The following is a 23,209-nucleotide window of genomic DNA, read 5'->3' as shown; positions in this document are numbered from 1 at the left end:
AAGAGAGGCCAGAAAAAAGCCATTGCTTAAAGAAAAACATAAGCAAACAGCCATGTTGGAGACTCCCCAAACATATGGAAGAAGGTACCCTGGTCAGATGAGACTAAAATTGAGCTTTTTGGCCATCAAGGAAAACGCTATGTCTGGCGCAAACCCAACACCTCTCATCACCCTGAGAACACCATCCCCACAGTGAAGCATGATGGTGGCAGCATCATACTGTGGGGATTGTCACACCCTGGCTCTGGGACTCTATATGTTGAGCCAGGGTGTGTATATTCTATGTGTTGTGTTTCTATGTCGGGATTCTAGTTTTGTATTTCTGTGTTGGCCAGAGTGGTTCCCAATCAGAGGCAACGAGTGTCAGCTGTTGCTGGTTGTCTCTGATTGGGAGCCATATTTATAGAGGCTGTTTTCCCACAATAGTTGTGGGATCTTGTTTCCGTTTGGTTTGTTTCCGTGTTGGTTGTGTAAACCGTAGGACTGCACGTTTCGTTTGTTGTTTTGTTGTTTATATTATCACTAAGATAATAAAGTTTAAGTATGTTTGCAACTAACGCTGCGCATTGGTCTACTCCGTCTAGCGATCGTGACAGAAGATCCCACCATACCAGGACCAAGCAGCGTGTCCAGGAGCAGGCGGCCTGGACATGGGAGGAAGCGCCGGGAAAGGAGCTGGAAAGGTTGGCGATGGCCCAGGTGGGCAAATCGTGGTCCTGGGAGGACATGCTCGGGGGCAAGGGGCCATGGGCTAAGATTAAGGCCCTGGCGAGAGAGGAGCAACGGCGTCAACAGTGTCGTCGTCGGACGGACGAGAGGCAACCCCAGAAATTTTTTAGGGGGGGGCACACGGCATGGGCGACTGGGCAGCAGGAGGCTGCCACAGGGCGAAATGGGAGACGAGGAGAGAAGGCCACCGGGTTACGGGAGCCATTGGTGAGAGGAGGGAAGGAAGTTGTAGAGGCACGGCGAGAGGTACTGAGGTGTATTGCCAGTCCGGTCCGGCCCGTTCCTGATCCCCGTTTAAGGCCAGTGGTGTGTGTTCCCAGTACGGTCCGGCCTGTTCCTGTTCCTCGCACCAAGCCTACGGTGTGCGTCGCCAGCCCGGCCCGGCCTGTTCCTGCCACTCGCACCAAGCCTACGGTGTGCGTCGCCAGCCCGGCCCGGCCTGTTCCTGCCCCTCGCACCAAGCCTACGGTGCGAGTCGTCAGCCCGGCCCGGCCGGTTCCTGCTCCTCGCACCAAGCCTACGGTGTGCGTCGCCAGCCCGGCCCGGCCTGTTCCTGCTCCACGCACCAAGCCTACGGTGCGCGTCGCCAGCCCGGCCCGGCCCGTTGCTGCTCCACGCACCAAGCCAGGGGTGCGCATCGTCAGCCCGGTCCGGCCCGTTCCTGTTCCACGCACCAAGCCAGGGGTGCGCATCGTCAGCCCGGTCCGGCCCGTTCCTGCTCCACGCACCAAGCCAGGGGTGCGCATCGTCAGCCCGGTACGGCCCGTTCCGGCTCCACGCACCAAGCCAGGGATGCGCATCGTCAGCCCGGTCCGGCCCGTAGCTGCTCCACGCACCAAGCCAGGGGTGCGCATCGTCAGCCCGGTCCGGCCCGTTCCTGCTCCACGCACCAAGCCAAGGGTGCGAGTCGTCAGCCCGGTCCGGCCCGTTCCTGCTCCACGCACCAAGCCAGGGGTGCGCATCGTCAGCCCGGTCCGGCCCGTTGCTGCTCCACGCACCAAGCCAGGGGTACGCATCGTCAGCCCGGTCCGGCCCGTTTCTGCTCCACGCACCAAGCCAGGGGTGCGCGTCGTCAGTCCGGCACAACCCGTGCCTGGGTCACCGGTGCCTGGTCAGGTACCGGTCAGCTGCTCCACACCGGAGCTTAAGCAATCCGCTCCTACGATGTCCAGTCCAGCTCCAGCCAGCGGGGCCAGACCGGACCAGGGGCGCTACGGGGGGATTATTGGAGGGTGGTGGGCGAGCCCGGAGCCGGAACCGCCTCCGAGGAGGAATGCCCACCCAGCCCTATGTTGAGGTGCGGTCGCAGTCCGCGCCTTTAGGGGGGGGTACTGTCACACCCTGGCTCTGGGACTCTATATGTTGAGCCAGGGTGTGTATATTCTATGTGTTGTGTTTCTATGTCGGGATTCTAGTTTTGTATTTCTGTGTTGGCCAGAGTGGTTCCCAATCAGAGGCAACGAGTGTCAGCTGTTGCTGGTTGTCTCTGATTGGGAGCCATATTTATAGAGGCTGTTTTCCCACAATAGTTGTGGGATCTTGTTTCCGTTTGGTTTGTTTCCGTGTTGGTTGTGTAAACCGTAGGACTGCACGTTTCGTTTGTTGTTTTGTTGTTTATATTATCACTAAGATAATAAAGTTTAAGTATGTTTGCAACTAACGCTGCGCATTGGTCTACTCCGTCTAGCGATCGTGACAGGGATGTTTTTAATCGGCAGGGACTGGGAAACTGGTCAGAATTGAAGGAATGATGGATGGCGCTAAATACAGGGAAATTCTTGAGGGAAACCTGTTTCAGTCTTCCAGAGAATTGAGACTGGGACAGAGGTTCACCTTCCACCAGGACAATGACCCTAAGCATACTGCTAAAGCAACACTTGAGTGGTTTAAGGGGAAACATTTAAATATCTTGGAATGGTCTAGTCAAAGCCCAGACCTCAATCCAATTGAGAATCTGTTTTATGACTTAAAGATTGCTGTACACCAGTGAATACCATCCAACTTGAAGGAGCTGGGGCAGTTTTGTCTTGAAGAATGGGAAAAAATCCCAGGGGCTAGATGTGCCACGGTAGGCAGGGGCGCTCCAGCACAGTTCATGGCGGTAATGTACTGTAACGTTGGATGCAAACCACTGATAAACCCCACAGAAGAAGAAGAGGCAGGAGCAACAACGGTAGCTAGCTATAGCTAGTACACACCGGTAGTGTCCTTCGACCCCGCCTGTCGGGCACTGTTTTCCCGCAGTTCTGTTAACGACGGCAAGGACAGGTGTTCGGCAGCCGGGAGCGAAGGTAATTGTGTGCTAGTTTAGCCAGCTAGTCCTAAGGAGAACTCCGGTACACAGGAGGCGGGGGCAACACCTTGTGCTAGCTAGCGGTGTCTCTAACTAGCAAGCTAGCTAGTTAGCAGACAGTTTCACTCCTGCCCGCTGTGCTAGTGGGAGGCGGGAGTGACCGGTAGACAGCATCCTTGGCCCCCGCCTGTCGGGCATGTTTTTTTCGGTACACAGCAGGCGGGAGGCAGGGGCGACACGTGTGCTAGCTAACTAGCAAGCTAGCAGACGATGTCGCACACGGTGTCGCCCCAGCCTCCTTCCTGCTGTGTACCGAAGTTCCGCAGTTCTATTAACGGTGAGTGCAGGTGTTCGGCAGGCAGGAGTGAAGGACACGGTCTACTCAAATAATACTTTAATTGACCCACATTTAAAAGTGTCACACAAGCATAAAGATGTCATGCTAGAGGGAATGCCCACATGCAGGAACGCCCTGAATTGCGGGCTGCAGTTGGACACTTTTGAGACCATTCACAGTTGAGCTCGCACAGTTTAGCTCAACGCTGATTGGCTATTATTATATTTTTAAATGATCACGGGAGGCTAAACGCTCGCTGGCTTCATTAAATGCTACTGGCGGCAACAATATCATACTCTTTTTCACCAGACAGCATCAGATAGATGGGCTACACATACAGTGAGGGAAAACATATTTGATCCCCTTCTGATTTTGTACGTTTGCCCACTGACAAATAAATGATCAGTCTATAATTTTAATGGTAGGTTTATTTGAACAGTGAGAGACAGAATAACAACAACAAAATCCAGAAAAACACATGTCAAAAATGTTATAAATTTATTTGGATTTTAATGAGGGAAATAGGTATTTGACCCCCTCTCAATCAGAAAGATTTCTAGCTCCCAGGTGTCTTTTATATAAGGGAGTGCTCCTAATCTCAGTTTGTTACCTGTATAAAAGACACCTGTCCACAGAAGCAATCAATCAATCAGATTCCAAACTCTCCACCATGGCCAAGACCAAAGAGCTCTCCAAGGATGTCAGGGACAGGATTGTAGACCTACACAAGGCTGGAATGGGCTACAAGACCATCGCCAAGCAGCTTGGTGAGAAGGTGACAACAGTTGGTGCGATTATTCGCAAATGGAAGAAACACAAAATAACTGTCAATCTCCCTCGGCCTGGGGCTCCATTCAAGATCTCACCTCGTGGAGTTGCAATGATCATGAGAACGGTGAGGAATCAGCCCAGAACTACACGGGAGGATCTTGTCAATGATCTCAAGGCAGCTGGGACCATAGTCACCAAGAAAACAATTGGTAACACACTACGCCGTGAAGGACTGAAATCCTGCAGCGCCCGCAAGGTCCCCCTGCTCAAGAAAGCACATATACAGGCCGGTCTGGAGTTTGCCAATGAACATCTGAATGATTCAGATGAGAACTGGGTGAAATTGTTGTGGTCAGATGAGACCAAAATGGAGCTCTATGGCATCAACTCAACTCGCCGTGTTTGGAGGAGGAGGAATGCTGCCTATGACCCCAAGAACACCATCCCCACCATCAAACATGGAGGTGGAAACATTATGCTTTGGGGGTGTTTTTCTGCTAAGGGGACAGGACAACTTCACCGCATCAAAGGGACGATGGACGGGGCCATGTACCGTCAAATCTTGGGTGAGAACCTCCTTCCCTCAGCCAGGGCATTGAAAATGGGTCGTGGATGGGTATTCCAGCATGACAATGACCCAAAACACACGGCCAAGGCAACAAAGGAGTGGCTCAAGAAGAAGCACATTACGGTCCTGGAGTGGCCTAGGCAGTCTCCAGACCTTAATCCCATAGAAAATCTGTGGAGGGAGCTGAAGGTTCGAGTTGCCAAACGTCAGCCTCGAAACCTTAATGACTTGGAGAAGATCTGCAAAGAGTGGGACAAAACCCCTCCTGAGATGTGTGCAAACCTGGTGGCCAACTACAAGAAACGTCTGACCTCTGTGCTTGCCACCAAGTACTAAGTCATGTTTTGCAGAGGGGTCAAATACTTATTTCCCTCATTAAAATGCAAATCAATTTATAACATTTTTGACATGCGTTTTTCTGGATTTTTTTGTTGTTATTCTGTCTCTCACTGTTCAAATAAACCTACCATTAAAATTATAGACTGATCATGTCTTTGTCAGTGGGCAAATGTACAAAATCAGCAGGGGATCAAATACTTTTTCCCTCACTGTTTCGCTCAATCAGATGCTTTCTGAGATAAATTCAGCCTCTTGCAAATTGAAGGAATATTATGAAACACAGAGAGGAAAGATATATCATTTTTATTTTTTAAAAATTATTGCTTCATTTTTGGGGAAGACTGGCTTCCTTTGGCATCCATGAATACATGCCACTGGATCTACTTTAACCAAATCTTTGCAAACATTACTTTTCTGGCCCTCCTTCATTATTTTCAACTCTACATTTAGCATCTTTTCTATTATTGAATTAAACTCCAACATTGTTCTTTTTCCCGCCGTGGATTGATGTTAACTTTTTCTGCCTGTCCCCAAAAGCATTTGGCAATTGGCGTGTAGGCTATTTGGCGCGCATACAGTTAGGCCCTAAAGTTTAGGTTTACGCACAAATGCCAGATAGCCTAAAATAATGAAAGAAAACCCTAAATGTAGCCAATAGATATAATTTGCACAATAATTATACAGTCTCTGTCTGTGGATCCTTTCCCATTTAATGTATTTTTCATTTCAGCCAGGCCCACTTTTCAAAGAAACACCATTTATTTCAATCTGTAGTTGAGTAAAATAAGTAGTTTTGTTTAGATCACAAGAAAACCCTAACAAATCAGCTAAAAATCTGAATGTTCAACCATAAAGTGGGGACAGTTAGTTTCCCTGGCTGTTATATGGCTGCTAATTAGAAATATTATAACAGTAAATTAATAGATGACATTCACTGCTATAAACCTGTCTCCAATATAATCGCATAGCTTACACAGACCACCGCGGACCTTTTGACAAATACATATCCGTGTGAAAAGGCGTCCCATGGTCTGTTTTGTCAACGACCTCAATGTATTCCAAACACTGGTGGTATCCAGATGATCCCGATAATTTAGGTAGTAAATGATGCCCACCTCTGATATGTTCTATTGCGAACTGTCTGGGACTCTTTGTTGTTTACTACTCAAATATATTTTACTAATTAAGTCAAAGACGAAATTAACTGCAATACACTGAGGTCAAATATATTAGCATAACTAAGCTACACAGAACCCCGGCAGACCCATAGTAAAATGAGAGGCTATTCTCCATGTAAAACGTGTCCCAGTCATTGAGGTACACTAAGGTCCCAGTGCAACAACATTCCTAGCACTGCCCATTGGGTCGTGGCTTACGGAGCGCTCTCTGAAATACGCGCTCGTATCATCATATTTCAACCGATCGAGTTACGGTATCTCAGCACATCAGCTCTCTCTCTCTCGAACCATCCATTCGAGCCCGAACCTGGGGACGAGGAGTAGAACATTGATGCGTCTGAGTGGACCAGCCATGATGGGCATAGACATTATATTTATTGGACTATCATACCTATATAGTTAGATAATGTATTTGATAGGTCTAAATACAAGGAGAAAATTGTTATCACTTAAAATCTTGTTAATAATTTTCATCATGTTCCTGCACAACCATATAGTCACATTTTTTATAGTATTTTTCTCTAAAAACAAGGCAATATTTCTACATTTTTGTCATTTAGCAGACGCTCTTATCCAGAGCGACTTACAGTTAGTGAGTGCATACATTTTTCATACTGGCCCCCCGTGGGAAACGAACCCACAACCCTTGCATTGCAAGCGCCATGCTCTACCAACTGAGCTACAGGAGGGCTAGCAACCAAATAAAATGTATAATTCTTTATGAATAAGTATAGCTTCTTAGGCTCTAGACAAATGTTCATGCTTTGATATCATGAAATGATCAATGATGGAATAATTATTTGCAATACATTGATATATGTCAGGGATGTAGCTCAGTTGGTAGAGCATGGCATTTGCAACGCCAGGGTTGTGGGTTCGATTCCAGTATGAAAAATAAAATAAAAATGTATGCACTCACTAACTGTAAGTCGCTCTGGATAAGAGCGTCTGCTAAATGACTAAAATGTAAAATGTAAATGTAATATATCCTACACACTAGAGGGCACTGCAGCCTTGGCTGAACCTGGAGCCAAATGGCCGTTCCACAAATGTATCCAGAGATATTAGAGAAAGGAGGAGATAAGAATCCCATTGGTCAAAGAATGGAGGAACGTAGAACGCCCCACCCAACAGACTGTCCACCAATCGGATTCACGTTGTCATGCTACGCCATTGCTAAGCTAATCGTCATGCAATTCCTACTCAAATTCAGGGGGTGTGTTCGTAAATTCACTCTGGAGTGCCAAAGTGCGCAAATTCAGAGCATTGTCAGATTGTCCGTTTGTAAATCAGAGCATTTCACTCTCGGAACGCACCCCTTGGGGGAATTAGAAAACATTTTCGACTTGCTTATTCGTTGAACGCGGCACGGGTATAACTACAACCAGTTCCGAGTTATATATTTTCCTAGTTCCGACTAGCATGTGAACGCGGCATAAATCGAGAAACCTGCCTATTTTCCTCGAAAGTACGTAATGTCACGATTCCAAAGCTACACGATATTACAGAGAACAAGTTAATTATCTGACATCTCGGAAAATATTTGTAATGTTATACTTCTTGTTCACGAAATTCATGCTAATGTTGTGTTTTTGAGCTAGCGCCAAATTGACTCCCATTCACTCATTGAAGGAGAGCTCTCCTTGTAGCAAAATAACCCATAAGGCACCGCGCGGCCCATTGACGACGCATAGGCAACGTACACAATCGGCAATAATACGATTCCAATGGAGTTTTCCATCTCCTCAAAACTACCTCTGGTTTATCCAGATGTTTGGTTCCGGGCGCGCCTTCTATCGAAATCCGGTTTCCAGCGGTTCGGAATAAGGACGGGGGGAGGAGGAGAAGGAGGGGTGGGGGGGGGTTGGGGTCTACAAGAAAGCCCCCAAACCCGACCTACAACAGGCTTTTCAAGGGATTTATTAAGTGGTCTTCACTCCGCTTGCATATGCCACGGTCCCCAGCGTGGGTGCACCACACCGCGCTCAACGGTGGCGCGATTCTGACTGAGTTAGCATGCTAGCTAGCTAGCAAAATTGATTTCTACTCCACCCCCTCTCCAAATGGCAGTAGCTACTAGTCAATACCCCGTAGCTAGGGGTGAGCTGTAAAACCCAACTTCTCTATTGGACTTTCCCGTTCAATTCCTCCCCATCATCTCCATCCACCCCGCAGGAAGATTGTTGCCTTGGGAGGGCCATACCAAGAAGAGTGTATTCTGGTAGGATCCCTGCTTCGGATTCGGGATTTAAGGCCCACAAGGGGGTTGGGGGTTTAAACCGCAATAATTTGATCCCTAAACCCCCCATGCCTGGCATCTCGGCCAGTGTTTTGGTCATTTTTAATAAAATGTTTAGCCTTTTATTTTATGTAAATAGTGCCAGTTCCTGATTTTGCCTTTCTACCTCAACACTCCATTTTCATCATCTTCCCAGCCGTCTTAACACTAGCTGTATCTGACGGCCCCTAGCCTCCCCTTATCCATCATCAACCTCCGTGCGCAGCGCACTGTGGTAATCTCGGGGGAAATCGCGGGGGAAAATATCAGATACCAGGAACCCCCTTACTCGGACAGCGTGAGACCCCAGGCCCCGACACGAGGACGGTGATCTGTGTTCCCATTCCAAGCAGCAAACGAGCTCTGTGTCAATCGAGTCCTCAACACAGACCGCGCTCCGGTGCTCGCCATGCCCGGCCCGGCGGCCGGCAGTAAATCTCGGGTGTACGCGGATGTCAACACTTTGAAGAGCAGGGAATATTGGGACTACGAAACCCACGTGCCTAGCTGGAGGTAACATGTTGTAATCTTTTGCAGGGCTGGAATTTCTAAACATCATAATGCATTATTTAGTATTTTATTGCCAAATACTTTATCAAATGAATGATCTCCATATATGTTTTCTATTTTAGTTTTAGTTTGATGTCCTTCATAGTTTATTGCTGCAGCCTATCCATATTTGCTCTCCACTCAACACGATGTACAGGCAGCTACCACAACAGAATCTTTGACTACTACCATGGATTATCAGTATGGTCGAATGAGTGGCCATATATTGTCCCATTGCATTGGTTCTGTGTGGGCGGGTGAAATATTAGACTAGATAGCTAGCTATCATAATTAATCCATAATACAAACGTCTTTTGAAGACTATATTTGGAAAGTAATGTATTTTGGAGATTTAGCTTGGTAGACAAGGTTTTGTTGGGAACGTTCATGGTTTGAGTAAGTGAGTCTGCGCGTAGCACATTCAGATTGGCGTGTACTATCGACCGGGATGGGAAAATCATCAATCTGAGATCGAGCAGGCCTAGCTGGCAGCTGACGCCGAGGCAGCACCGAATGATGCTTGTAAATTGTACAACAGTAGCTACTTAGTTTCCCACATCATATAAACTTTACTTAGCCAGATCACATTATCATTCCTTTAAGTGGCATATATATATTTTTCTTTCAGATCTAGCTAATTTGGTTACATTTACACAAGCTGTTAATGAGACACAACCTTTTAATTAATTAAATGTCTGTACAGTTGCAGCACTATATTGAAGATTCACTAGACCTTTAATTGAATCTGTTAAAATTAGACCACTAGTTTAATATATCCAGTTCCATGCACAAAACAGGGTTGTACCAGCACCACTGCTCTTATTCATTAGTATAATCAAGGGCCCTCAAAAAGATGGACACTTGGAATGTCCCCTCTCTGTGGTTGAAATGTCACTCTCGCTTTCACTGACTGGGAAAATAATTATTGTTTAAAAAAGATTCAACCTCTTTCCATCTAGGCCTGTTATATATATTGAGTGTGGTGATGGGAAGGAAAGATGTTGCTGTCCCCAGTCCGCCTGGCCTTGCTGCTATTCCAGTTTCAACTGTTCTGCCTGCGGTTATGGAACCCCTACCTGTCCCAGACCTTCTGTTTTCAACTCTTAATGATCGGCTATGAAAAGCCAACTGAGATTTATTCCTGATTATTATTTGACCATGCTTGTCACTTATGAACATTTTTGAACATCTTGGCATGGTTCTGTTATAATCTCCACCCGGCACAGCCAGAAGAGGACTGGCCACCCCTCATAGCCTGGTTCCTCTCTAGGTTTCTTCCTAGGTTTTCGCCTTTCTAGGGAGTTTTTCCTAGCCACCGTGCTTCTACACCTGCATTACTAGCTGTTTGGGGTTTTAGGCTGGGTTTCTGTACAGCACTTCGAGATATTAGCTGATGTAAGAAGGGCTATATAAAATAAAATTGATTGATTGATTGATTAATCTGTTTTCTCTTTTAAAACGATGTTGTACTAATATAGTTTTTACTATCTTCCCTCTAGTATCCAGGAAGACTACCAGTTGGTGCGGAAGCTTGGCAGAGGGAAGTACAGTGAGGTCTTTGAGGCCATCAACATCAACAACAATGAGAAGGTGGTGGTCAAGATCCTCAAGGTAAGTTGCCCAAGGCCTGCTTTGTTCTTCTGTATGCTCCAGCAGCGATGAAAGAGTGGTCTGTTTTCTTTAAACATATACAGTGGGTTCCATAATTATTGGCACCCTTGATAAAGATGAACAAAAAATACTGTATAAAATAAATAACACAAATATTGAGCTATATTGAATGCTCAAAAAATTAGGAAATTATATTATTTTATACTAATACAATTGCTCAGAGATATAGATTTAGTTTAACAAGTAATAAACAAACATCTAAAAAAGATAGGGGTCAAAATTATTGGCAATCTCATAAAACATTTTAGAAAAAGGCTATGTCGTTATCTTCACAAGAAGAGAGTGCTACGATATTGAAAACAGGTGACAATACATTTGAGCCTTATCTTTTTAGGATTTTTTTTATTACTTGTTAAAATGTCTTTCTCTGTATTAGTATAAAATAATATAATTTCCCCTTTTTTTTTGCGTACAATATAGCTTCCCTCTAGTAACCAGGAAGAAAGACTTCCACTTTGTGCGGAAGCTTGGCAGAGGGAAGTACAGTGCGGTGCAAAAAAAACGGAATACAGTTGCTCAGAAAAATACATTTTGTTTAACAAGTAATACAGAAAAATTATTTCCACCCCTGTTTTCAATACTCTCCTTTTGCAAGGATAATGACCCTGTGACTTTTTCTAAAATGTTTTATGAGATTACCCTTTTTTAGATGTTTTTTTTATTACTTGTTAAACAAAATCTATTTATCTGAGAAATGGTATTAGTATAAAGTAATATAATTTCCCATTTTTTTTGAGCATACAATATAGCTCAGTATTTGTGTTTATTTATTTTATAGTCTTTTTTGCTCATCTTTATCAAGGGTGCCAATAATTATGGACCCCACTGTACCACATCACATTGTCCAAGTAATAATCAGCCAGGAAAACATAGAGGGAGATATGGTGGACATGGGAGGAAAAGTAGAGGGAGGTAAAGTGGACATCTTGCTGATGCTGTCACCATTACCACTGTTGTTAATGAGGTCACATCCTGCAAGTCAAACATTTAGGCTACATCCTGGTCTGATTGGATGTCTCTGTTATTATAACCCTAATTAGCCTGTCAAGAAGAAGAAAATCAAGCGTGAAATCAAGATCCTGGAGAATTTGCGAGGTGGAACCAACATCATCCGATTGGTGGACACAGTGAAAGACCCTGTGGTATGTCTTACAGCTCTGCTTTCTTCTAGCTTTGGGTTAGCTTTGGGCTTAGTCACCTGAGTACCTGGCCACTTCAAAGATCAGATTTGTTTACATTGTAAATCAATTTGATCAATGTTTCTATACATACAGTGCATTCGGAAAGTATTTCCGACCCCTTGACTTTTTCCACATTGTTATGTTACAACCTTATTCTAAAATTTATTAAATTGTTTTTTCCCTTATCTATCTACACACAATACCCCATAATGACAAAGCAAAACAGGTTTCTAGACATTTTTATACATTTATAAAAAACAACAACTGAAATATCACATTTACAGAAGTATTCAGACCATTTACTCAGTACTTTGTTGAAGCACCTTTGGCAGCGATTACAGCCTCAGGTCTTCTTGGGTATGACGCTACAAGCTTGGCACACCAGTATTTGGGGAGTTTCTCTTATTCCTCTCTGAAGATCCTCTCAAGCTCTGTCAGGTTGGATGGGGAGCGTTGCTGCACAGCTATTTTCAGGTCTCAAGAGATATTAGATCGGGTTCAAGTCCGGGCTCTGTCTGTGCTACTCAAGGACATTCAGAGACTTGTCCCGAAGCTACTCCTACGTTGTCTTGGCTGTGTGCTTAGGGTCGTTGTCCTGTTGGAAGGTGAACCTTCGCCCCAGTCTGAGGTCCTGAGTACTCTGGAGCAGGTTTTCATCAAGGATCTCTCTGTACTTTGCTCCGTTCATCTTTCCCTCAATCCTGACTAATCTCCCAGTCCCTGCCGCTGAAAAACATCCCCACAGCATGATGCTGCCACCACCATGCTTCACTGTAGGGACGGTGCCAGGTTTACTCCAGACGTGACATTTGGCATTCAGGCCAAAGAGTTAAATCTTGGTTTCATCAGACCAGAGAATCTTGTTTCTCATGGTCTGAGAGTCCTTTAGGTACCTTTTGGCAAACTCCAAGCGGGCTGTCATGTGCCTTTTACTGAGGAGTGGCTTCCGTCTGGCCACTCTACCATAAAGGCCTGATTGATGGAGTGCTGCAGAGATGGTTGTCCTTCTGGAAGGTTATCCCATCTCCACAGAGGAACTCTAGAGCTCTGTCAGAGTTACCATCGGGTTCTTGGTCACCTCCCTGACCAAGGCCCTTCTCCCCCGATTTCTCCGTTTGGCCGGGCAGCCAGCTCTAGGAAGAGTCTTGGTGGTTCCAAACTTCTTCCATTTGAAGAATGATGTAGGCCACTGTGTTCTTGGGGACATTCAATGCTGCAGACATTTTTTGGTACCCTTCCCCAGATCTGTGCCTCGACACAATCCTGTCTCGGAGCTCTACGGACAATTCCTTCGACCTCATGGCTTGGTATTTGCTCTGACATGCACTGACAACTGTGGGACCTTATATAGACAGGTGTGTGCCTTTCCAAATCATGTCCAATCAATTGAATTTACCACAGGTGGACTCCAATCAAGTTGTAGAAACATCTCAAGGATGATCAATGGAAACAGGATGCACCTGAGTTCAATTTGGAGTCTCATAGCAAAGGGTATGAATACTTATGTAAATAAGGTATTTCTGTTTTTTACTTGTAATAAATTGGCAAAACATTCGAAAAACCTATTTTCGCTTTGTCGTTATGGGGTATTGTGTGTAGATTGCTGAGGTCAAGGGGTCTGAATGACCGGGAGACCCATGGGGCGGCGCGCAATTGGCCCAGCGTCGTCCAGGGTAGGGGAGGGAATGGCCGGCAGGGATGTAGCTCAGTTGATAGAGCATGGCGTTTGCAACGCCAGGGTTGTGGGTTCGATTCCCACAGGGGGTATGAAAAAAAAATAATAATAATGTAAGTCGCTCTGGATAAGAGCGTCTGCTAAATTACGTAAAATGTAAATGTAAATGAATACTTTCCGAAAGCACTGTTAATGGCTGTTGAATTGAAGGTTTGTTGTTGTCAGTATACCTTTTTATGCTTGCAAAGAGAACAAATGTTATCTTAACAAAATGAAGATATGGCTAATGAAGGGGAAAGACCACACCTTATCAACAGTATTACAGTTTACTTCCTTTCTAATATCAGCATATTATACTTTACTTATTGTGAATGCGTTTGATATTCTGTTAGTGATGTTCACTTTAGATTGTTTCAAAGTTCTGCAAACTAGTCGTCTTACTCACAGATTAAGTCTTAAACTAATTAACTGACAGATGATCTAAAAGCAGGTAGATAATCTGGTTCTTGCATGGCAGCCTTAATATTAACTGTACGTGGGGAAACGGGACTCAGTCTTTTTTACATTTTGTCAGGGTTATTTTGAGAATAATGTTTATGGATGCAAGGAAGATACCCAACAGATAAAATTACCTCCTCAAATAATTGCTTACATGCAATTCTACATCACATGTTCACTATGCTGCTGCCTACATAACAGAAATGGGAATTATGATAATGGAAATTACTAAGGCTGATATTGACATGGCTTATCGTTAATTACAAAATTATTGCAATTGCAACTGGGACAAAATTGGGATGTGATTGCTATTATATTCTTTCATGTTTTATCTATGTTGATGTGCATCTGCTGTGTGGTGGGTGTTAAGCCACTTGTTGCTCTACCTTTCCCTCGCAGTAAATATGGCTCATAGCGTAATGTCATTTTTAATGTTTGATTTATCAATTAATGAGTCTTGAATATTTGTCCTCTCTCCCTAATCTCTCTGCAGTCCCGAACGCCTGCGCTTGTCTTTGAATGCATCAATAACACAGATTTTAAGGTAGAATCATCTCTCTCTAGGCATGGGGTTTCAATGATATGGTATGGTGTAATGAGTGGGAATCTTGGTCATGTTACCCAATAAGGCTTATTTAATAGCCTATGCCGTTTCAGATACCATGTTGGTGGCCATAACTTAGCATTGCATTGTTCAGAGAATTTTCTACCCAATATGTCTCTGTCTGTCTGTCTTTGGTTGGTTGAAAGTGCTTAGGTCAATTGTGTTTGTTTCATCACGGGTGCATGCATCACATACTTGCTTTCTGCAAATTGAATCTAAAACTTTATTTTCTTCTCTGCCCAGGAGCTCTACCAGAAGTTAACAGATTTTGATATACGTTTTTACATGTATGAACTACTAAAGGTGAGCCTTAGTTTGACCCTGTGTGTTTTCACATGCACTCCTAGTTCTACCTTCATACCTTCCTAACTGTGGGGTTAGTTTGTGGTGTCTAGCCAATATTTCTCTGTCTCTGACATGATTTGGGTCTTTGTGCTCTCAGGCTCTGGACTACTGCCACAGTATGGGGATAATGCACCGTGATGTCAAGCCCCACAATGTGATGATTGACCACCAGATGAGGAAGGTAGGGGGAGCTCTTCACCTTTCTTATGAGTTGTGTTGGTCCTTAGAAAGCTCTAGTAGTCGGATGTTGTGAATGATGTGTCTTGTCCAAAAGTTATTCTCCTCTTCTCAAGCTGTTTGAAAAGTCTACAAAGCTAACATAAATGTGTCAGAGATTTGTCTAAAGTGACTTCAATTATTTCTCCACCATTATAATGGGTGTTGAACTCTTTTAGTCTTTGTCAAATACAATATTCTTATTGTATCAGATGGCATCAGGACACATACAGGACTGCAAAAATTACGAGGCTTGTTCAGTAGCAGTAGCAATTTCCCTCGTGTGCCAATTTGTGTGACACATTTCCGATGTGGTTTCTATTGTAACATGGTGTGTTTGTATTTGTGCTGCAGCTACGTCTAATAGACTGGGGCCTTGCAGAGTTCTACCATCCTGCACAGGAATACAACGTCAGAGTAGCATCTCGCTACTTTAAGGGACCTGAGTTACTGGTAGATTACCAGGTAAATCCCCAGCACATTCAAGCAAACACGCATACACACAGACACAATTGGTGAGTCTGTACATTAGCTCAAGTTGTGTACCAATTTCATTGTTATTGGTAGCTGTTTGTGTATTGATATTTGGCAGTAACTGATGTGATTCTGTGATTTCCTGTCAGATGTATGACTACAGTTTGGACATGTGGAGTCTTGGCTGCATGCTGGCCAGTATGATCTTTCAGAAAGAGCCCTTCTTCCATGGCCAGGACAATTATGACCAGGTATCCCACAAACTAACCACTCAACAGACGTTCCCTTTCTATTGTCACCACCAAACTTTAGTCTCACTACAACCCAACTTATTCCACCCAATGTTATTACTAACTTGTGGAATCTCAACCTCTCTCATAGTATGATAACACTGACTCAGTGTTTCCCCTATATTTATTTAGCAACGGCGGGCCGCTACTGTTAAATCGTTGCCGCCACTCCAATTTGTTATTTTATTTTGTATTTTTAGAAAATACTTTCCGGGATGGTAAACCGTTTTCAGAATAAACTTAAAACCAGATATAAAAACTAGACATGCATGGGGGCCCCATTGATTTTGTTATGTGTGTCACTCAGATAGCACAAGAACACTGCATAAAATGTGTAAAATTGCAGGAAATTAGCTTTTAAACTGCATTTTCTCTCTCTCAACCCTATGACAAAATGTTTAGAATTGCAGAAAACTAACTTTGACACCTCTGCTGAAAAGAATCCTAGAGGAAAAACTGACTGCAACAATCTATTAGAGTAGATAACACATTCACTACCTGATGATAACATTACATTTTACATTTTAGTCATTTAGCAAACGCTTTTATCCAGAGCGACTTACAGTTAGTGAGTGCATACATGTACTAACCAAATTAGCTTGTACATAAAAACATATTCCCTAAGACAAACAAACACTTGTGTGAAATTGTCACTGTTCTAATTTCAGCTGGTCCGAATTGCCAAAGTCCTGGGGACAGATGAACTTTTTGGTTATCTGCGCAAATACCACATTGAACTGGACCCACGCTTCAAGGACCTTCTTGGCCAGTGAGTACCAAAAGGGAGTGCCGTTGAGACATGGAAATAAGGGTTACTCCTGGTATTTACCTGGTAATGAGGAAGCATATTTGAATTATTTGTAGGTTATCAGTTATTTTGACATGCCCCACTACAAGCTTGATTCTATTAGTGATATGTTATTTAATAGCTGCCAGACAGTGGCCCACTAGTTCCAGAATATTAAACGTAATTTCCCAGGCGATGATAATGTTGTACAGTGCCTTCAGAAAGGATTCATACCCCTTGACTTATTCTACATTTTGTTGTGCTACAGCCTGAATTCAAAATTAATACAAATATTTTTTTTGAAATGTTTGCAAATGTAATGAAAATGAAATACAGAAATGTCTCTCTTACATACAGTTGAAGTCGGAAGTTTACATACACTTAGGTTGGAGTTATTAAAACCCGTTTTTCAACCACTCCACAAATTTCTTGTTAACAAACTTTAGTTTTGGCAAGTCGGTTAGGACATCTACTTTGTGCATGACACAAGTAATTTTTCCAACAATTGTTTACAGACAGATTATTTCACTTATAATTCACTGTATCACAATTCCAGTGGGTCAGAAGTTTACATACACTAAGTTGACTGTGCCTTTAAACAGCTTGGAAAATTCCAGAAATTTGAGTCAATTGGAGGTGTACCTGTGGATGTATTTCAAGGCCTACCTTCAAACTCAGTGCCTCTCTGCTTGACATCATGGGAAAATCAAAAGAAATCAGCCAAGACCTCAGAAAAAACATTGTAGACCTCCACAAGTCTGGTTCATCCTTGGGAGCAATTTCCAAACGCCTGAAGGTACCACATTCATCTGTACAAACAATAGTATGCAAGTATAAACACCATGGGACCATGCAGCGGTCATACCGCTCAGGAAGGAGACGCGTTCTGTCTCCTAGAGATGAACGTACTTTGGTGCGAAAAGTGCTAATCAATCCCAGAACAACAGCAAAGTACTTTGTGAAGATGCTGGAGGAAACAGGTACAAAAGTATTTACAGTGGGGAAAAAAAGTATTTAGTCAGCCACCAATTGTGCAAGTTCTCCCACTTAAAAAGATGAGAGAGGCCTGTAATTTTCATCATAGGTACACGTCAACTATGACAGACAAATTGAGAAAAAAAAATCCAGAAAATCACATTGTAGGATTTTTAATGAATTTATTTGCAAATTATGGTGGAAAATAAGTATTTGGTCACCTACAAACAAGCAAGATTTCTGGCTCTCACAGACCTGTAACTTCTTCTTTAAGAGGCTCCTCTGTCCTCCACTCGTTACCTGTATTAATGGCACCTGTTTGAACTTGTTATCAGTATAAAAGACACCTGTCCACAACCTCAAACAGTCACACTCCAAACTCCACTATGGCCAAGACCAAAGAGCTGTCAAAGGACACCAGAAACAAAATTGTAGACCTGCACCAGGCTGGGAAGACTGAATCTGCAATAGGTAAGCAGCTTGGTTTGAATAAATCAACTGTGGGAGCAATTATTAGGAAATGGAAGACATACAAGACCACTGATAATCTTCCTCGATCTGGGGCTCCACGCAAGATCTCACCCCGTGGGGTCAAAATGATCACAAGAATGGTGAGCAAAAATCCCAGAACCACACGGGGGGACCTAGTGAATGACCTGCAGAGAGCTGGGACCAAAGTAACAAAGCCTACCATCAGTAACACACTACGCCGCCAGGGACTCAAATCCTGCAGTGCCAGACGTGTCCCCCTGCTTAAGCCAGTACATATCCAGGCCCGTCTGAAGTTTGCTAGAGTGCATTTGGATGATCCAGAAGAGGATTGGGAGAATGTCATATGGTCAGATGAAACCAAAATATAACCTTTTGGTAAAAACTCAACTCGTCGTGTTTGGAGGACAAAGAATGCTGAGTTGCATCCAAAGAACACCATACCTACTGTGAAGCATGGGGGTGGAAACATCATGCTTTGGGGCTGTTTTTCTGCAAAGGGACCAGGACGACTGATCCGTGTAAAGGAAAGAATGAATGGGGCCATGTATCGTGAGATTTTGAGTGAAAACCTCCTTCCATCAGCAAGGGCATTGAAGATGAAACGTGGCTGGGTCTTTCAGCATGACAATGATCCCAAACACACCGCCCGGGCAACGAAGGAGTGGCTTCGTAAGAAGCATTTCAAGGTCCTGGAGTGGCCTAGCCAGCCTCCAGATCTCAACCCCATAGAAAATCTTTGGAGGGAGTTGAAAGTCCGTGTTGCCCAGCGACAGCCCCAAAACATCACTGCTCTAGAGGAGATCTGCATGGAGGAATGGGCCAAAATACCAGCAACATTGTGTGAAAACATTGTGAAGACTTACAGAAAACGTTTGACCTGTGTCATTGCCAACAAAGGGTATATAACAAAGTACTGAGAAACTTTTGTTATTGACCAAATAAATTCATAAAAAATCCTACAATGTGATTTTCTGGATTTTTTTTCCTCATTTTGTCTGTCATAGTTGACGTGTACCTATGATGAAAATTATAGGCCTCTCTCATCTTTTTAAATGGGAGAATTTGCACAATTGGTGGCTGACTAAATACTTTTTTCCCCCACTGTATATCCACAGTAAAACTAGTCATATATCGACATAACCTGAAAGGCCGCTCAGCAAGGAAGAGGAGGAAAAAGGGGGACGCTTGCAAGCCGAAGAACACCATCCTAACCGTGAAGCACGGGGGTGGCAGCATCATGCTGTGGGGGTGCTTTGCTGCAGGAGGGACTGGTGCACTTCACAAAATAGATGGCATCATGAGGAATGAAAATGATGTGGATATATTGAAGCAACATCTCAAGACATCAGTCAGGAAGTTAAAGCTTGGTCGCAAATGGGTCTTCCAAATGGACAATGACCCCAAGCATACTTCCAAAGTTGTGGCAAAATGGCTTAAGGACAACAAAGTCAAGGTATTGGAGTGGCCATCATAAGGCCCTGACCTCAATCCTATAGAAAATGTTTGGACAGAACTGAAAAAGCGTGTGCGAGCAAGGAGGCCTATAAACCTGACTCAGTTACACCAGCTCTGTCAGGAGGAATGGGCCAAAATTCACCCAACTTATTTTGGGAAGCTTGTGGAAGGCTACCCGAAACATTTGACCCAAGTTAAACAATTTAAAGGTAATGCTACCAAATACTAATTGAGTTTATGTAAACTTCTGACCCACTGGGAATGTGATGAAAGAAATAAAAGCTTAAATAAATCCTTCTCTCTACTATTATCCTGACATTTCACATTCTTAAAATAAAGTGGTGATCCTAACTGGCCTAAGACAGGGAATTCTTACTAGGATTAAATATCAGGAATTGTGAAAAACTGAGTTTAAATGTATTTGGCTAAGGTGTATGTAAACTTCAGACTTAAACTGTAAGTATTCACATCCCTAAGTCAATACTTTGTAGAAGCACCTTTGGTGGCGATTACAGCTGTGAGTCTTTCTGGGTAAGTCTCTAAGAGCTTTGCACACCTGGATTGTACAATATTTGCTCATTCTTTTAAAAATTCTTCAAGCTCTGTCAAATTGGTTGTTGATCATTGCTAGACAGCCATTTTCAAGTCTTGTGATTGATTTTCAAGCCAATTTAAGGCAAAACTGTAACTAGATCACTCAGGAACATTCAATGTCGTCTTGGTAAGTAATTCCAGTGTAGATTTGGCCTTGTGTGTTAGGTTATTGTCCTGCTGAAAGGTGAATTTGTCTCCCAGTGTGTGTTGGAAAGCAGACTGAACCAGGTTTTCCCTCTAGGATTTTGCCTGTGCTTAAAAGCTGTATTCCGTTTTTTTAATCCTAAAAAAACTCCCTAGTCCTTGCTGATGACAAGCATACCCATAACATGATGCAGCCACCACCATGGTTGACAATATGAAGAGTGGTACTCTGTGTTGTGTTGGATTTGCCCCAAACATTACACTTTGTATTCAGGACAAAAAGTTAATTTCTTTGCCACATTTTTTGCAGTAGTAATTAAGTGCCTTGTTGCAAACAGGATGCGTGTTTTGGAATATTTGTATTATGTACAGGCTTCCTTCTTTTCACTCTGTTATTTAGGTTATTATTATGGAGTAACTACAACGTTGTTGATCCATCCTCAGTTTTCTTATATCACAACCATTAAACTCTGTAACTGTTTTAAAGTCACCATTGGCCTCGTGGTGAAATCCCTGAGCAGTTTTCTTCCTCTCCGGCAACTGAGTTAGGAAGGATGCCTGTGTCTTTGTAGTGACTGGGTGTATTGATACACCATACAAGCCTAATTAATAACTTCACCATGCTCAAAGGGATATTCAACATTTTTTGTTTTTTTTACACTTCTACAAATCGGTGCCCTTCTTTGCGAGGTATTGAAAAACCTTCCTGGTCTTTTGTGCTTGAATCTGTGCTTGAAATTCACTACTCGATTGAGGGACCTTACAGATAATTGTATGTGTGGGGTATAGAGATGGAGTAGTCATTCAAAAATCATGTTAACCACTATTATTGAACACGGAATGAGTCCATGCAACTTATTATGCTATTTGTTAAGCACTTTTCTACTCCTGGACTTATTTAGGCTTGCCATAACAAAGCGTTTGAATACTTATTGACTCAATACATTTCAGCTTTTCATTTTGTATTAATTTCTAAAATGTTGTACTAACAAAATTCCACTTTGACATTATGGGGTATTGTATGTAGATCAGTAACACAACATTTCAATTCAATCAGTTTTCAATTCAGGCTGTAACACAACAAAATGTGGAAAATGTAAAGTGGTGTGACTACTTTCTAAAGGCTGGAGGTATTAAAGTTGGCTCTCTGTCTCCCCCACTCAGACAGACGCGGAAACGCTGGGAGCAATTTATCCAGACCGAGAACCAGCACCTGGTGAGCCCTGAGGCTCTTGACTTGCTGGATAAGCTGCTGCGCTATGACCATCAGCAGAGACTGACGGCCACAGAGGCCATGGAGCACCCCTACTTCTGTGAGTAGCTCAACCTGAACAACACCTGCTGACTACCTCTGCTGCATAGTGGAGTGCCAGTTATTGTGCATTGATGAAAGGTGATGTGATCTTTAACATGTTGACTCCTCTACACAGATCCTGTGCTAAAGGAACAGTCTCTCTCTAATGCGGATGGCAATATGGTGTCCAGTGGATCCACTACAGCTCGATGAAAGTAGGTGAGTGAGAGAATCACAAACACTATTGTTCTAAATTGTTCCATTGTTTTAAATTATTCTAAGGCCATACACATTTGATTTACTGTATAACAGATGCCCCATTTCTCAAAAGATTTATAATAATTATTACAGCGATTCATATGAATCTATTATTATTCTTTTTGATTCCTTTTGACAAGTTGTATGAGTCACTTCGCCATTGTAGTGGTTGGGATTCGGTTAAATCACAGTGAATCATGACAATCAAAAACAAATACGTTATACTGTAAATCAAATTTATAGGGCCTAATGCTCTGTGTTAAAGTTGCTATTTAAAACCTTTGAAATAAAATCCCTTTAATATTATATAAAATGAATGTGCATTAACAGTATCATTTCACTTCCCTTTTTGTCTTTCAGAAGAACATTTGTTACCTCAACTTTTTACCCCTTTGTGGCAGAAACCTCTTCAAGTGTACAGTGAAAATGGATCAAAGCAACACCAGACCAGTAACACTCAAAGATGTGCATACTGGCGCACACACATACATGAACACACACACACACACACACACACACACACACACACACACACACACACACACACACACACACACACACACACACACACCCTCCTTCTCTTTGTCAGTCTATGGTTGGCTTGCCCCAGTTACATGTCAAACAGCCAGACCAATGAGCTTGATGCCTGATGTCTCACGGCTGCCCCTTCCCTGCTCTGCCCCCTCCTCTTATCATAAGGTAAACAGAAAATGTTCAAAGACAAGAAAAAAAGGATCCTTTCCTGTCATTATCCCCCCCTTTGGCCCCCCTCCCTCGTTTAACTAAGCATGGAGAATGAAAAGGAACGCGAGCCTGCCCTCCCTCCCCCTTGGACAGTCTGTCTGTCCATCTATCTGTTCAGTATTCAGCAGGCCTGAGCTCAGCCTCCACACACTGTAGTACCGAAGTGGCATGGTGGACCTTTTCTCTGCTCTAGGTAGAATGATGATTATAATAATATTAATAAAAATAAATGATTTTTATTTATATTGGTGTTTGTGTCATGATTTGGTCAAATTTTGCCATATCATATTGTTATTCATACAGTCTTACAGTATATTTGAACGATGTAATTCATCAGAGAGAACTATAAATGCTACCAGTATCTGGTGGTTAAAGAACAGTGTGTCATCAATGCCATTAATTGTTGACGAACGTGACAAAGGTGACAATAGCTCGGGAAGTTGCCACCACAACCATTAATGGGCTTGGCT

At 43.3% G+C, this 23,209-nt stretch overlaps 1 protein-coding gene across 4 annotated transcripts; it reads left to right on the top strand.

Moving 5' to 3' along the window:
• The first annotated feature begins 8,099 nt into the window (after positions 1-8,099).
• csnk2a2b (casein kinase 2, alpha prime polypeptide b) lies at positions 8,100-22,930 on the top strand. 4 transcript variants are annotated; one of them, XM_084168222.1, is made up of 13 exons: positions 8,106-8,436; positions 8,651-9,006; positions 10,542-10,653; positions 11,754-11,855; positions 14,561-14,611; positions 14,915-14,974; positions 15,114-15,197; positions 15,587-15,697; positions 15,856-15,957; positions 16,665-16,765; positions 21,608-21,756; positions 21,874-21,956; positions 22,356-22,930. In XM_084168222.1, exons 2-12 carry the CDS (start codon positions 8,903-8,905, stop codon positions 21,948-21,950), a joined length of 1,053 nt encoding a protein of 350 aa, XP_084024348.1. In that variant the 5' UTR covers positions 8,106-8,436; positions 8,651-8,902; the 3' UTR covers positions 21,951-21,956; positions 22,356-22,930. The 4 variants fall into 4 exon arrangements, with proteins under 4 accessions (XP_084024349.1, XP_084024347.1, XP_084024350.1 ...); XM_084168223.1 differs by having other exon boundaries at positions 8,100-9,006; positions 21,874-21,952; XM_084168221.1 differs by having other exon boundaries at positions 8,100-9,006.
• The last annotated feature ends 279 nt before the right edge of the window (positions 22,931-23,209 follow it).

This window comes from Coregonus lavaretus, assembly GCF_964263955.1.
Source record: "Coregonus lavaretus genome assembly, chromosome: 9".
In the NCBI taxonomy this organism is placed as follows: domain Eukaryota; kingdom Metazoa; phylum Chordata; class Actinopteri; order Salmoniformes; family Salmonidae; genus Coregonus; species Coregonus lavaretus.
This window is presented reverse-complemented; position numbering and strand designations above follow the sequence as displayed.